The sequence below is a fragment of the Arachis duranensis genome, chromosome 10 (genome assembly GCF_000817695.3).
Source record: "Arachis duranensis cultivar V14167 chromosome 10, aradu.V14167.gnm2.J7QH, whole genome shotgun sequence".
Lineage (NCBI taxonomy): Eukaryota > Viridiplantae > Streptophyta > Magnoliopsida > Fabales > Fabaceae > Arachis > Arachis duranensis.
The window spans coordinates 11525069-11541268 of NC_029781.3; the positions used below are offsets into that span (position 1 = coordinate 11525069).

At 34.0% G+C, this 16200-nt stretch overlaps 2 protein-coding genes across 8 annotated transcripts; both read left to right on the plus strand.

Moving 5' to 3' along the window:
- The first annotated feature begins 3606 nt into the window (after positions 1-3606).
- On the plus strand, positions 3607-5796 carry LOC107469068 (putative WEB family protein At1g65010, chloroplastic). 2 transcript variants are annotated; one of them, XM_016088455.3, is made up of 2 exons: positions 3607-3902; positions 4026-5796. In XM_016088455.3, the coding sequence occupies exon 2, from the start codon at positions 4094-4096 to the stop codon at positions 5756-5758; it is 1665 nt and encodes a 554-aa protein (XP_015943941.1). In that variant the 5' UTR covers positions 3607-3902; positions 4026-4093; the 3' UTR covers positions 5759-5796. The 2 variants fall into 2 exon arrangements, with proteins under 2 accessions (XP_015943941.1, XP_052111124.1); XM_052255164.1 differs by having other exon boundaries at positions 4085-5796.
- A 978-nt stretch (positions 5797-6774) lies between these two features.
- LOC127742539 (uncharacterized) lies at positions 6775-13451 on the plus strand. Of its 6 annotated transcripts, none has more exons than XR_008003883.1 (2): positions 6775-7360; positions 13160-13451. XR_008003883.1 is itself a non-coding variant. In XM_052255163.1 (2 exons), exons 1-2 carry the CDS (start codon positions 7195-7197, stop codon positions 9331-9333), a joined length of 543 nt encoding a protein of 180 aa, XP_052111123.1. In that variant the 5' UTR covers positions 6775-7194; the 3' UTR covers positions 9334-9850. The 6 variants fall into 6 exon arrangements, 2 of the variants coding, with proteins under 2 accessions (XP_052111123.1, XP_052111122.1); XR_008003882.1 differs by having other exon boundaries at positions 6775-7353; XR_008003885.1 differs by lacking the exon at positions 13160-13451 and adding an exon at positions 8278-8382 and having other exon boundaries at positions 6775-7353.
- The last annotated feature ends 2749 nt before the right edge of the window (positions 13452-16200 follow it).

The following is a 16200-nucleotide window of genomic DNA, read 5'->3' on the forward strand; positions in this document are numbered from 1 at the left end:
ATATATTTAATAAAATTATTATTTAATAATTTTAATTATCAATTTCATATATTGACAAATTGACAACTTCAATCAAATTTTCATTTTATTTAATATTTTTTTAAAAAGACTCATTGATGCCAATCATGAAAGAATGTTAGACGTTTAGTAATTTTTAAAAGGGTAAAGTATACTTTTTGTCCTTGAAGTTTGACAAAAATTTCAAAAATACCCCTATGTTTTATTTTGTTTTAATTTTGTCCCAGAGGTTTTCGATTTGCATCAAATATACCCCTAATGGCTAATTTTTTAAAAAATTTAAGACCAATTCAACAACAATTTCATAAGAACAACCATTAACACAAATAAATCAAGTATAATTTTCATGCATTATTGTTAGATTAGTCTTAATTTTTTTGAAAATTTAGCCGGTAGGGGTATATTTGATGCAAATCGAAAACTTTTGGGACAAAATTGAAACAAAATAAAACTTAGGGGTATTTTTGAAACTTTTGTTAAACTTCAGGGACAAAAAGTATACTTTATCCTTTTTAAAAAAACTTAACGCAATAAAATAAAACATAATTCAAACAAAAAATGTAAATAAATTGACTACAAACAAGCTATTACATAAACATCGTTCCACTCTATAATTATATGATTTTATATATTATTTTTCACATTTAAGAATTATAATTTATATAATTAAATTGATTTTAGTTTAATTTTTAATATGTTGCATTTTCTTAAGTTATCCTTGAGTTGTTCCCTTATAAATATTTTAACATTTAATTGAAAGTAGAGAATGATTAAGAGAACAAGAGAATATGCTATTATTTTCTCTATTCTAGAATATGCTATCTAGGTCATGGAGTAACATTTTTGTTAATAAAAAAAATAAAAATTAAAAAAAAAAAGAAGCGTCATGCCATACCGTATATGCTAAGTATGTTGCCGCGTGCGACGATTGACAAAGCAAGCATCGGAACAGTCATCTCTCTTTCCGTCTTTCCCATCAAATGGATAGAAATTCAAGGGTATGGATACTAAAGTTTAAATTTTATTTTAAGGAATAAAGTATAAGTTTTTATTATTAATTTTATGGGTAGGACTAAAAATAAATATAAAAAAATTATTTAAAGATAGGAGATTATATTTTATTTTTTAAAGTGAAATTTAAATTTTAGAAAATTTAAATCCAAATTTAAATACAATTAATTTTAGGTAAAATTGATGAGTTATTAAATAAAAATTTAGTTAAATAATTTAAATTATTTAACGATTCTTAACTATCAACTTCATATAAAACTAACTATACTTAAATTTTTACCATCAAATATAAAATTTATTTTTTCACAAATTGATAAAAACTCAAATAAAATTAATTTGATATAAAATTGATAATTAAAAAATTATTAAATAATTTAATAAATTTGACTAAATTATTATTTAATAATTTTTAATTATTAATTTTATATAAAATTATCTATACTTAAATTAGACGCACAAAAAATTATACTTAAATTTTTATTTAACAAATATTATATCCTCGGTTATTTTTAAATTAAATCTAAAATAATAAGTTTCATCTTGTAATCTTTGTTTTGATTTTTTTGTCACTTTTCTTTTTATCTTTTTGCTTTTTAAACATGTTAACTTAATTTGCGCACATTTTCCTCTTCTAACTCACTAATTTTTTGTGTCTCTAACTCACTAATTTGCATATTCATGTTCTTTTTTCTAATTGCACTTGTTTTTATCTTTTTAAATTATTGATATTAAAATCCATAATTTTTTTTATAATAACATATTTTCGGCATGTGATTTTTCGTCAATTTTTTTTCTCTTTCAAAATTTTTTTTTTGCAGAGAAGAATGTATTCTAAATAAATTAAATAAATGAGATGAAATCGGTTAAACACTAAAAAACATAAAAAAAAAACATTTTAGAACAACTCTCAAATTCTATGAAAACAACACAGAAATTTAATCATAACAATAGAAAAGTTCTATGGGAACAACATATAAATTCTTGCAAAATAACACAAAATATCTAGTAAAATAATATAGAAATTCTAACTGACCAACACAAAAATTCTATGTAAACACTATGAAATTTGGAATACAATATTATAAAGTTTTCCTTATTCCACAAATTAATTAAAAGATTTTAATTTGTGCTCAACAAATTGATTTTGAACGTATTAATTTGTTTGAATAATTTCATTAAATTTATTAGTTTTAGTTTGAATAAAATCTTCCATCAGTAATAAATTTTGAAGAGAACAAAAAAAAAAAGAAAATTTAAAAGAGATAAATATCTGAGAAGAAGACAACAATTTGCAACTGATAAACAATTAAAAAACAGACATCAATAAGAAGTGAACGGAAAAAAGAAAAAGAAAATTAAAATCATTATAGTATCTTCTATTCTTCTTGAACCTTTTAGCAATATTCAAGTTGCTTGCTCACATTGAATAATCAGCATGATGGCGAATGCTAATGTGCTATGCAAAAAATAAAAAGTATAACACTTTTTAACATTAAATTAGAATATGACACATCAGAAATGATAACTTATATGTTACTTTAGAGATAGTAGAATAACATTCACTAAATATATATATATATATATGTGGATTTAACTAACATGTATTTTAAAGACATGTAATAAAATTACTATTAATAAAAAATTTTAAATTTTTGTTTTAATAAATATATTTAAAAAATTAAATTTTATATGATTTTATAAAAAAAATAAATCTTAACATGTGATTTTATTTTATTTTTTATAACATTTAATTTTGGTGTCTTGCAAACGAAGCACTTTGGTTGGATGGTTCAAATAACCACATCCCAACAAAAAAAAATATTAAAAGACTATTAAAAGTAAAATTTATTTTTTTTGTTATCACTTAATCATTAATTCAATTTTTTTAGTTTAATTTTTTTAGTTTAATAGTCCAACATCATAATTAATAATAAAAAATAATAAATTTTGATGATCCTTTAACATTTCTCTATATATTAATAGTATAAACTATTTTATATAATTGTTTAATTAAATTTTATGTCTGCAGATATTTATTTAAGTAATGAATTTAAAAAATAATTACTTTTGTTGATATATTAATACATCAAGATTAAATTTTATTAAAAAAATTGTTAACAAATATATTTTAATTTGTTAAAAAAAATTAAAATATTTAAAAAATGTTTATACATATAATATCATTGAAAATTTTAAATCATATTTTTATAAATTTTATTTTACCTTTTGAAACCATCAAAACTTTGCAGTTTATAAATAGTTTTTTTTTTTAATCGAAGATATTAACAAGTGTCCTAAGATAATAACAACGTTATTTATACACTTTTTTAATAGACATTTTTAGGTGTTTATACACTATTTTAGTAAACAATAGGAATAAAATGTTTTCTAAAATCATTTTTGATGGGCACAACACAGCAAAAGCGACAAGTTTAATTTATATAGTTTGCCGTAACAATTAACAATCCAATTTTTTTATATTTTGTATTTATTACTATTGGGAATAACGTTGAATCTAAAACGTGCAGGTTGCTATAAAAAAATGTTACTAAAACCCCTCAAGATCCCCAATTTTTTATTGTCTAAAAACTCTCAAACCCAAACTTCTTCTCATCGGCATAGCAAAATTCTAAGTATAGAACCTTCTTTTACTAAATGAAGATGATTCATAATGTTTAGCCTGCTTTATTTTCCTACATGTCTTTCTTCCACTGATTCCGCTCCCTAGTATCTTGTGATATCACGAAATTCTCGGCTTCATGATCAATCTTAATTATATATCATTACCTTATTTTCTCCATCAAAACTTTCTTGATTCATTTCCTAACAAAATCATCAAGAAGAAGAATCATCAGCACGCACCTAAAGTCCTCGTGAGTCCTTAACACCTATCAATTTATTTATTTATTAAGTTTTCTTTCTTTTTCTTCAATTCTTGCATGCAAAATTGATTTAATTGGATTTAATTCTGATATATGTTGTTGGTTTTTGAAAAGGGTATATCTACCTTGTTGTGATTGTGAATGTGATTTGTGATCAATAACAATATTGGTAGATATTGAAAATGCAACAACACTCTTATAGTAACCAAAAAATGGAGGAGCAAATGAGAAAAGCTGAGGAATCATCATGGCTGGGAACCAAGAGAGGAAAATTTGGCATGAAAGATAACAACAGCAACAGCAAGAAGTACTCTTCTTCCTTCGACAAACTGAAGAGGGAGTTAGATGATCGGAGATATTCGGAGGAGATGGCAATGAGCACTGTTTCCGATTTTAAAAGGAAGGTTCTAGAATTGGAAACCGAGCTCAACAAGAGAAAAGAATCCGAGGCAAATTTGTTTGAAACTTTGGTTGTCCAGACAAAGCAACTTGAACAAAGCAAGATTTTTCTCGAAGAGTCGAAAATCGAGGTTGCTTCTCTCAAAGAGAAGATAAAAGCAATTCAACAGGATGGAATTGAAAAAGAGGCGAAATTGAGTGCAATACAAGGAATTCAAGATGGTGAGGCACTTTCTTCCAAGTTATATGATCTTATTGAAGAAGTGAACTCATTGAAGAATGAGTTAAAGCTGGCAACGGAGGCAGAGGAGAATAGCAAGAAGGCTATGGATGACTTGGCGTTCGCGCTTAAAGAAGTCGCAACCGAGGCAAACCAAGTGAAGGCCAAGCTTACATTGAGCCAAGTTGAACTCGAGCACGCGAAGGGCGAAGCAGAGAGATGGAGGGCAATGATGGAAAGCACGGAGGAGAAGTATAAGGAGGCTCTTGAGATGACAAGGAAAGAAGCAGATAGATACCAGAACACGGTTGAGAGGCTAAGGTTGGAGGCAGAGGAATCTCTCCTAGCATGGAATGTAAAGGAAACAGAGTTTGTGAATTGCATTAAGAGGGCTGAAGAGGAAAGGTTGCTTGCGCAACAAGAAAACGCTCGATTGCTTGAATTGCTTAGGGAAGCGGAAAGCAAATCAAAGGATGACAACCATAAACTTCGTGACATACTCAAACAGGCTTTGAATGAGTCCAACGTGGCGAAAGAAGCCGCGGAGATCGCTAGGGCCGAGAATGCTAGGCTGCAGGATAGCCTAGCATTGCTAGTGCAAGAAAACGAGATGCTAAAGATTCATGAAGCTGCGTCATTTGAAAACATCAGGGAGTTAAAGCGAATGCTTTCAGAATCTACCTTAAAGGAGTATAGAAATGAGGAATTTCAGAAGTCATTTTTGTCTTCGTCATCAACGAAAGAATTGGGAAGAAGTAGATCCAGAACTAATAATTTGTCAATGGATCAAAGAGATTCTACTACCAAACAGACTAGGAGTTTGAGCAAAACTTTTAGTCTTAATCTTAAGGATATGATAATGAGTCCCAGTAGACAACAACAAAAGGTGGTAGGGAACAATAACAATAATGAAGATGCTTCAAACAGAGAAAGTCCAAGTGAGGATTCACTACTAAAGGGTTCAATTTTTGATGAGGTGGATTCATCTGATTCAGGATCCAATCACTATGATTATTTAGATATGGGAACTCCAGATATGGAGCTTTATCAGGCAGATGAATCTTTTACTGATTCTGAGAGTGAGAGAAACACGAGGAAGAGAAGGGCTTTGCTTAGAAGGTTTGGTGATCTCATAAGAAGAAAGAGTTCTCATACTAATTATCCAACCACAAGGTCAAAGGAATCATCCATTGTTGAGGAACATCAGTTACAAAACATGAATTGCTAAAAAGGTTCATCAAATAAGGCTATTATGTATATATATATATATATATGTATGGAATTGGATTTTCTACTATTTTCATCAAATTTGTTTGTACTTTTTATTTTTACTTTTAGTTCATGGCGTGGAAGAAGAATTACATGTACTGTTTCTTCCATTTTGTAAATATATTTATTTTGATTCTCACTTGGAGATTCAACCAAAGTAAATATGATAATTGGTTTAGATTATCACCTGTATTATTTGACCATATATATGTAAATAAATGGAAATTTATAATAATTTTAGAGTAGACTATTTAATCTTACACGGCAAATGTTAGAGTTCGTAGACTTTTGTTTTGTCGTACAAAAATTCTCTGAAATTTCTGAGTATTCCGGTTTTATTGCTTTGAATTTTTTTTTAATATATGATTATTAGTTTGGACGTTGATCAATTCATGTATATTAGTATATGCTATACTTCCGTGCACTTTGAGTTTGAAAAAGTCTAGAGCAGATTTAGACGAAACAGGCGGTTTTATTATAAAAAAATTAGAAATATGTACAAACTAGAATCAAGTATTATAATAGTATAAGTCAATGAATTATAATTCAAATGGTATAATCTTTTCATATTCACTTAAAAGATTGCAGGTTCGAGTCTTCCTATTTTTAATAAAAAAAATATTATAATAACATAAATAAATAAATAAATAAACAAATAAACAAATATTAACCATGTTCTTGTATAGCTACATAGTATTTTTCTATAACTCATCCACTTTGGAATGACCTCATGTCTTTCTTGATTTGATGAGATATTATAGTTAAAAAATAATATAGAATATAAGTATTTATACTTTTTCTAAAGATGTTATCTTTTTATAAATATTACAAAAAAGTAGTTGTTAATTAATTATGATAAACTATATAATATTTTTCTATAATAAAGACTAAATTATAGAGTAATTAAAACCGGATTATAACGAGTACATTATAACTCCCAAACTTGTGAGAGATTTTTTTAAAAAACTTAAAAAGAAGTTTTGACTTACAACTTGGCTGTCAACTAGAGATAATGAGCTCCAAGTTTAATACAATTTATTGAAAAAAAAGGAATAATGAATAATTTAAGGGTCGCGCTTGTGTACAGAGATTATTTCATATAGAGATACAGATATACGTTGTTGGTGTTTCTTGTGTGGACACAAGTTGGCGAATGTTGCAGGACTCGGCTGGCTCTCAGGGACTTGTGGGCACTCAGGAGAGGGGCGAGGGAGCTGACTAGGTGGCGCCAAATCTAACGGGGTTTTGAATATGCTTGGATCCGTTTGCTTGAGGTTTCGGTGGTGGACCTTTTTGGGTGAGGCCCAGGAAAAAGAAAGCACAGAAGACAGGAGCTGGGTCTCCTCTACACTATTCTGCTAACAATGAAGCAAACCCTGGGTTCCGACTGTAGAAATGCCGCCGACGGTGTTGTGGCTGCCGTTTTGGGTCGTGCGCGTGGTCTGGTTGTGGTCGAAGTGGTCCGACTGGGTAAAGGTCGTGGCCAAGTGCGCTAAGCATCAGATTATATTCCTCGTCGCAGGCTTGGATTGGGTCCCTCGATCTCTCATCCTGGTAAATAGTGAGCTTTCCGACCCCTCTCGTGATTCATGTGCGTTTATTCTGCTTTAATCATGGGCACAGTCCATTGTGTGTCGTTTCAAGAGGGCCACAGGAAGGTTTTCTCCATGTTGGTTTGGTAGATTAGGATTACATAACAAGTATTGTTTTTTTTATGGTAACTGATTTCTTGTTCTTTTTTTGTCGTTGTTTATGTGTGTAAAGATAATCCTTGTGAGGTTAGTTAATATGAGTAACTTCTTGCTGTTGTAGTAGTTAATTAGAGAATCCGATTATCAGGTAATTTTTTGTTTGCAAAATAATATGATTGAGGAGGAAAAAAAATCTTGGGACAGCCAAGCAAGTATAGAGAATTAAATGTGGTCGTATGCATGATGATTGTTGGTTTTGGGAAATTGAGGGTGCTTTGGATACTAGCAGGTTGGTAGGCAGGGCAATGAAAACTTAGTTGGCGATAAGGCACTTTGTTGGATTGTCTAGGTAGATTCTCGTGATGCATTGGTTTGAACTTCGATGGGTCAGATGGTGTATAGGTTCTTAGTATTTGTTTTGAAGTTAGCCAACAAAAGTTAGAGTTGGTGAGACTTTTTAAGTAAAGGAATAATTTGTTAACGAGGGTTAGTTCAAGTACATATTTGATTGTTTTGATTAATATTGAGTTAAAAAGAATTATAATTCAAGGAAAAAAAGGTATTTAGAATAAAGTGATGAAATAAATTGAAAAAATAGCTTAATTGACCAGATATAAGAATTGGACCCCATTTTATTTTTATTTTTGTCGTAACCTTTGGAGACATCATGCTGGCTTTATAGCTTATAGTATTGTTATACTTTGTTCTTTTGTATGTTGAAGTTTGATCAAGCAAGGTGTAAACATATTTAGTAATTTTATAATAATCATTTTTCTTTATCAAATAGATAGAGAAGTGATCGAAGACTCTGACACAGAGTAATGTATTTTTAAAGATAAGACGCAGTCAACCATAGTGAAATCAAATTATGCCATTGCCAATGTGTCCTATAGAAGAATAATAATGATGATAATAATAATAACAATAATTATTATGTTATTATTATTATCATCATTATTGTTATTGCTAATATTATTTGTGAATTATATATTATACCTCTACTTTTTGTTCGTCACACACCCTAATGAATTGTTATTGACTTTGAGGATTCCTGAATGTTGTAAATGATATTGTTTTCCAATACATTTATTGCTCAATGATTGATTGAACGGGAAAACATATTAATTAATTTAAGTCAATTAGGTAGAAGATAAGATGGGCGATTCTGTGTTGCTGGTCATGCTTAGGAGAGAAATTTTTTTTCTTTTGTGTAGTGAATATGTCGATGAATTCGCTAGTGACATGGTGGGTAAGTTAGTTAGTTATAATGTCGGCAGTGAATAATGTTGTATTTAAGTATAACGAGTTGCTAAATTGTATGTTAGACGGGTTTCGGTGCAGTGGTCATGCATTATTTGTGGAGGAGAATATAGCTTGGTTATGGATATTTGTGGCTAATTTTATAGATGTATACCTGGTGCAATTATGAACTACTTTTCTCTGGTTTGAATGTGCTTAGGATAGAACATTGGCCAGCTGTGTCCGATGGATTTCAGGCACATGTTCAACAATGAGGGTGAAGACTCAGATGGGGGTAGCTCGGAGGATTGTTGGGCACATTATTGTGGAAGCGACGATGATTATGATGACGAGGAGAGCCTTGAGGACCGACGAGATCCCGAACCGAGAAAGAGGTATGAAGCGGATGCCGTTTACGACGAGGGGGCTGATGGTGCCAAAGATGTGGAAGGTGCAGGTCTCAGCTGGCAAGTCGTCGTGGAAGACTTCTTGGGTAGAGAGTTTGGTACAGAGGAGGATGCCTATGCTGCCTACAAGGAATTTGCCAGATTCAGGGGTTTTGGTGTTAGGAAGGAAGATGTCGGGCGTGTTAATGGGATTTTGATAAGAAGAGACTTTTTTTTGCCATCGACAAGGTACTAGACATCGTAAGCACTATGATCGACCTGAGCGAGTAAGGGAGGAGAGGCCTGAGATTCGAACAGACTGTAAGGCCAAATTGAAGATTTACTACGATATGCAACAGAGCGTGTGGAAGGTAAGAACCATCGTTGACGAACATAACCATGAGCTTGCCCCAGCAATGTTTACAAATCTCCTTCCTAGTCATCGAAAGATGAGCGAAGACGACAAGGCACAGGTGGATAGTTTCAAGCAGTTTAGGATTGCAACCTCGAAAATAATGGCTTACATGGCAGGGCAATCTGGTGGATATGGTATGCTTCGATTTATAAAATGAGATTTGTACAATTATGTTCACGGACAACGGCTTGTGCGAATATCGGATGGGGATGCAGCAGCCATTATCAGTTACTTAGAGGGTAAGGCGAATGCGGACATGATGACCTCGGCATGCTACACACGGACCCCGGATAATCGACTGGGCAGCCTATTTTGGGTTGATGGAGAGATGATGGCGGACTATCAGCAATTCGGTGATGTTTTTGCCTTTGATTCTACGTATCGTTCTAACAAGTACAGGAAGCCGCTGGTGGTTTTCTTTGGGTCATATCACCACAAACAAACATCCATTTTTGGGTTCGCGTTGCTAGAGGACGAAAAGGTTCGTACTTACCGGTGGGTGTTATTGAACCTGCTGGATGTGATGGGACATAAGAAGCCTTGTGTAGTAGTCACGGATGGGGATAAGGCGATGCGCGCTGCAATTGCAGAGGTGATCCCGACCGCGAAACATAGGTTGTGCGGTTGGCACCTAGAGAAGAATTGCATCCAAAGGGTTAAGGAAACAGAATTCCACAAGGTTTTTCAGAAAGCGCTGTATGCAAACTTGGATATCAACAAGTTTGAGGAGTATTGGAAGACGGCGGTTGAGTCGCTTGGCCTACAATATAACAGTTGGGTTCAGAGCACATACGATTGTAGAGAAAGCTGGGCAATGGCCTACCTGAGGGACACATTCTGTGCGGGATACAGGACAACTTCAAGATGTGAAGGGATCAATGCTTTCGTTAAGGGTTTTCTTAGATCAACTGATAGCATTTTGGAACTTGTACACGGTTTAGACCGAGTTGTAAAAAACTATCGGAATAATGAAGTAACAGCCTAATTCTATTCCACCTATTATACTCATGTGCTAACGACTGGAATTGATTTGATCGAGCTATTTGCTTCAAAGGTGTATACACAAGCGGTTTTCAGAGAAGTGAAGAAACAAATAAAGGGTGTGGCGACGCTATTGTTTCGGGGCAAGGAAAGCATTAGCACGACATGTGTGTACAAGTTTTCTAAGATGGGAAAGCCTAATAGGACATACAGGGTGTTGTATGATCCGAACGAGGAAATGATTGAGTGTGAATGTTCAATGTGGAATAGTGAGGGGATTCCCTGTAGTAATATATTCTGTGTGATGAAGTATGAGGGCTTAGAAAAAATACCGAGTGGTCTTATTCTGAGCAGATGGTTCAAGGATACAAAGGATTGGAGATCAAAACCCCCTGAAAGTACAGAGGGCCATCAAGGACGCTTGCTTAGATATGGTGCCCTTTGCGGGCGATGAGTGTGGTTGCAAAACTCGGGGTGGAAGATGCAAATGAGTTTATTGTGGCTAGAGACGGGATTGAATCGCAGAGGAACTGCAACAATGAGCATACGAGAAGCTAGGAGGCCACCCCAATTTCCCATCGCTATCCGGGCTGAAGGACCCGGTGGTGTCGAAGACTAAGGGTGCTCCGAGGAAGGGGAAGGAGATGCATCCCGACAGCCAGGGTGAGATGTTGATGAAGCGACGACATTGCACGACGTGTGGTGTACCTGGTCATACGAAGAGGACTTGCACGAGCCAGCGGAATCATGGTGTTATTGGCACTGATGCTGGCATGGTCCACAGTTCTGCGAAGTGTTCGTCAGCAAAACCAAGTGCCCCGTATGCAGCTAGGCGGACTCAAGATGCCGACAAGGACGAGGTAAGTGTGTAGACCTATACAACTTTAGATTAAATGATGGGACAATTTTTAGAATTGAACAAATATGCATCTGAGAAACATGGATCCATTAAAATCATCCTGGAAAAGTTGATGGCATCAGCTGCGGAGCACATTTCTTTAGTGGTAAGGACAATTCCTGACATGAGTAGTAAAGTAGTAATTTACGTTTTACGTTTTGTGCTCTTGACACAAGATACATGGGATATGTGATGCGTAGCGTATAATGTGGTGTGAGTTATTCCTGTAAAGCATTCGGTGTAGATCACGTATGGTTGCATTGCATTTGGGCCAAGCAAGGAAAGAGTTCTTTTGGCCGTGCAATAGCTGAGGCTTCTTTGGTTTCTAGTTTGTGACTCATGAATTTAGCAATGGATGGCCCACATGACGAGAATGGGAGACAAATAGAGTCAACTAAGACATTTCATGCATACATAGGTAAATAGTAATGGTTGAGTTGCGATAATATTTTTAACAACTTCATACGTACCTGGCAGGGCATTCAGTCGAAGAACGGCGACAACAGGCAGACTGTTCCAGATCGTGCTGAAACAAACTCAACTGGGTCAATGCATGGGTGTAGTCACCAAGGGGGGTTCCAACATCTTTCTCGGAGGGCAACACATCGAACAGTTTTTTTCTTCACAAGGTTGCTCCAGTCACCAAGGGGGGTCTCACGGAGTAGCAGCCAGCCCAGGTACGTTTAACCCCACAAAGCGCACCAATGAAGACCTGTTTGAGCAGTGGGTAACACAGGTATGATTGGAAGCGTGGAGTTTGCTTTATGTTCAGTAAGGTAATATTTGTGTATTCAGTTGCAACAGTTCTTGATTTTTACGTTTCTTGTATGTCCCTGTGTACAAAATGCCTTGGGAAGATGGGGTGCAGCATGAGACAAGAGTTAGTACCATTTGCCTCTGCTCGTGCTTGGTTCGTATTTAATTTCTTTAATTCAGTTGATAATTGCTTTATAGTTAGTAGATAGTTACTTAATAAGGTAATTGCTGCTGGTTAATAATCTCATATATATTCGATTCATTGAGTCCTTCGGTATGAAAAACTTTATTCAGAAGAAGCCATTTGGTGGTAATTAATCTTTGTGGTTTCATAACCGTTCAACGAATGCCCCAAAACCACACATTCACTATTAATATGAACTTGATTTGTAAAACTAGAATGCACATTTGTTTTTGCCTCTAGATGAATTCTACGAGTCCAGAATGCAATGCACTTTGAAATTTTCCCTGTAATTGTATGGCAAATTAGACTGAAATTAGGCAAATGTAGAAATAGTTTTGGAGATCTGAATTGGCTTTTGTTTATGTTCTCTTATTAGTAGCATTGCTACTTTTGTTCATTTAGTTTAAATTCTTTCTATTCCGCCGTTGGTTGCATTGGGTGCTCTTTCTAGTTTATTGCATAGCAATTAGCGCCAAATTTTAGTATGTGAAACATATAAGTCTGTGATGGTATAGTAGATTTTGATTTTTTTTGTGGTCAAATAAGAGTATGATGGGTTAAGATTTTAGTTATTGTCACTTTATTAAGTTTGTTTCCCCGAAATAAGTGATGCCATGCGTGTTTTCCTAGCATTTGGATCCTTGTTTGTTTGTTAAGCTGGCCGAGTTCGGATTACAGTCGATTCTCCCAAGTGATTGGAGTAAGATCAAGCTGTGATAACTATTAAGCATTACTTTTGTTGTACTTTTCCGTTCTATATTCATCGGTGTTTGTCTTTTTTAATCTTGTTTTCTATTGTTTGTGATGCAGAGTGCCTCGTATAGAAGACTATGTTTGAGTGGTGTACCTTGCCTTACATGCAGATAACTTGGAATTAGTTCGGAGTGCAATTTTTGCCTGAAGTTGTACTTGCAACTTGTGTTGGGATAGCTCTTAGGTGGTGCAATGGTTTTGTTATACTTTGAATATCCTGTTAAACTCATGCACCGTTGTAATCTATCATGGGGTTGTTCTCCATGATTTTTGTGCTCAAGTCTCTGTAATGTATGCCTTTCATGTGGGAATTATACAGTGTGTGTGGATGAATACTTTAGAGGAGAAATAAGAATTGTATTTAATCTCAACATACCTCCAAGTTAAACTTTTCAATTTATTTAAGTTAAAAATTAAGACCAAGGTTGCGAGAACCGAATCGGTCAATGAACTGGGAGAGTAACTGGTTCAATGGTTTAGAAGTTCAACCGGGATCCAACTGGAGTCCAACCGGTTTAATTAAATATAAAATAAAAATATTAAAAATTTAATATATATACTTTTAAATTTTAAAATGCAATAATTTTTAATATGATAGAAATTTAAAATTTTACAATTTCACATAATAAATTATTCATTAAAAGTTTACAAACAACTTTAAATATCAACATTCATAACCAATAAAAAGCAAAATACACAAAATCACAAAGACTGAGTTTATCAAACAAACCCTAACAAGTTTAATGCTTTCAGGATCGCCTCATATGCCTTCTGATCCTATTTTTTACAGAAAATAAATTCAAAGGAGAAATTCTAGTTTCTACATAAACCAAAGAACGAAACAGAAAATAATGTTAAAATTACTTTCAATAGCAAGGGTATGTGGCAAATATTCGGACGATCATAGAGATTAACAGTTTGACATCTGCTGAGTTGGTTTTGTTTTCTGCAAATTAAAACCATCAGTTTAAGTCTATACCATAGTTAAAAACAATAAACTAAAATTTAAAATTTCAATTGGATACTTCCTATTTTTTTTATTTCTCACTTATATCTAGTTACTGAACATAGAAGTTGCATTGATATCATTTTATTTATAGTATACTGTTCGCTAACAACATTGAGAACAGGAACCAAGTTGACATAAATGAGACAAAAGCAATGCTCTGAAAAATGGTTTTAAAATTCTATTCAGCATTTAGCATTAGAGAAATTCTATAGAAAAATTAAGCCTAAAAAAATGACGCCATTTTTTGTAAGGATGGCAAAACTGGGCTTCTAAAAAACCCGTTCAGTTCGTCTGGTTTATCGGTTAACCATCTGTTTGATCGGTTTTTAAACAGTTTTTTGCAGAACGATTTTAGGCATCAACCGAACTGTCTAGATGATCGGTTACTGGTTAACCTGGTTGAACCGGTCGATCTGGCCCAGTTTTCAGAATATTGGTTAAGACAATTAAACTTAGAAGATTAAATAAGTAAACAACTATTCATTTTTACGAAAGATAATAGCTATGACTGTTTTGCTATTTGAGGAGAAAAAATTTTAGTGAACTTGAGGATAATCAGCAATAGTATATAATCTAATGTCAACCCAAACTCTGTCCCCAAATCAAATCATTTCAATTTAAATTCTATTGACAGATTAAACTTGTTACATGACCGATAAAATAAATTTATTTTCAGTAAAGTATACTGTTAATAAGTGTTTCAGCGTTTAATGATATTAACTGTTATTCATTTATTATTAGAAAGTTAAATTAGCAATGACGTTAATGTTATTACCAGTCTTCTTTTCCTATTAAGTCAAAAATTAACCTGACTATTGTGTTATTGTGAAGGTATAAAGTATGAAGCATACATGGTGACCAAAATTAATTGATAATTTAAAAGTATCAAAACCATGAAAAAAAAGACATAATTTTAGTAAAAAAGATGTGGACTTTTTTTCATAAGAATAATGCTATTTTGTGATTGTCCAGTTTTTTTTTTACCTAATTGCATTTGATAACTCAAAGTAATATTTTAAAAGAGATTTATTGCAACAAAACCGAATGTGTCAATAGCCTGGTCATGCCCACTAGACTTTTAAGATGTCCGCTTCTAAACACAGTGGAAATAAGAAGAATTTGTTATTATTTATTTGAATAATGAATGAGTTGTCTTAAAAACACATTTAGTGATGAAACTCATTTGCGGTGAGTACAAGACGGATTATTCCAAGGGGAATCATAGGCATCTAAAGGTCTTCCCTTTCCTTGAAACCAATCCCGGAACCTAGGTCGAAGTACGCCCACAACAACATGGAGTCAGGGAGGCACCGTTTTTATGGTGTACGCAGGGGGCGAGTTCCTGGGATTTACACGAATTGGGAGGATTGTAAGTGGCAAGTGAATGGGTTCAGGGACTGTGAGTTCAAGGGGTTCCCCAATGCTAACGAGGCAGAGAACTGGCTCCATGCCGGGGGTGTTTTGTTGGAACCCCCACCCGCACCCCATCGCCCCCTGCCACCATCACCGCCATGGTTGGGTCTGCTAGGGAGCTCAATGATTGTGGGTGGAAGTTCTTTGTTGACACAGCTGCATGCGATGCAGGTTCAATCCGGTCATCGCACACAGGTGGAAGCAGGCTGCGGTCGTTCACGGAACGATTCAACGCTGAAAGGTAGGTTCGACTCCTTGGGTATGCTTTCGTTAAGCTATTGATGTTCATTTTATTTGATCGCATTGCAGGCAAGGCAGTTGCAGGAGATACAGGGGGGCTGATTTTGTTATAACTGAAGACATGGAGGTGTATCTCATTCGAGTTTGTTCACAGTTACATCTTGAGTACCCGGTCTTCACCCGGCGTAAGTCTTACTCTCAAAATGGGGCGCAACTACATGGTTTTTGGGTTGTGTTTCAGTCTGCGCAACATGGGGTCAATTGGGTGGTAAATGGATTTTTCTCGGAGGACGAAGCCGAAGCAAGGTAGGATGCTACCTTTCAAATGCTGGAGAAGGTGTTGATGATGACTATGAGGGAGATTTGTGATTACAACATCAAAAAAGTTGCTGCTTTGCTGAAGCGCATTGAGGATCTAGAAAAATATGTTTTGACC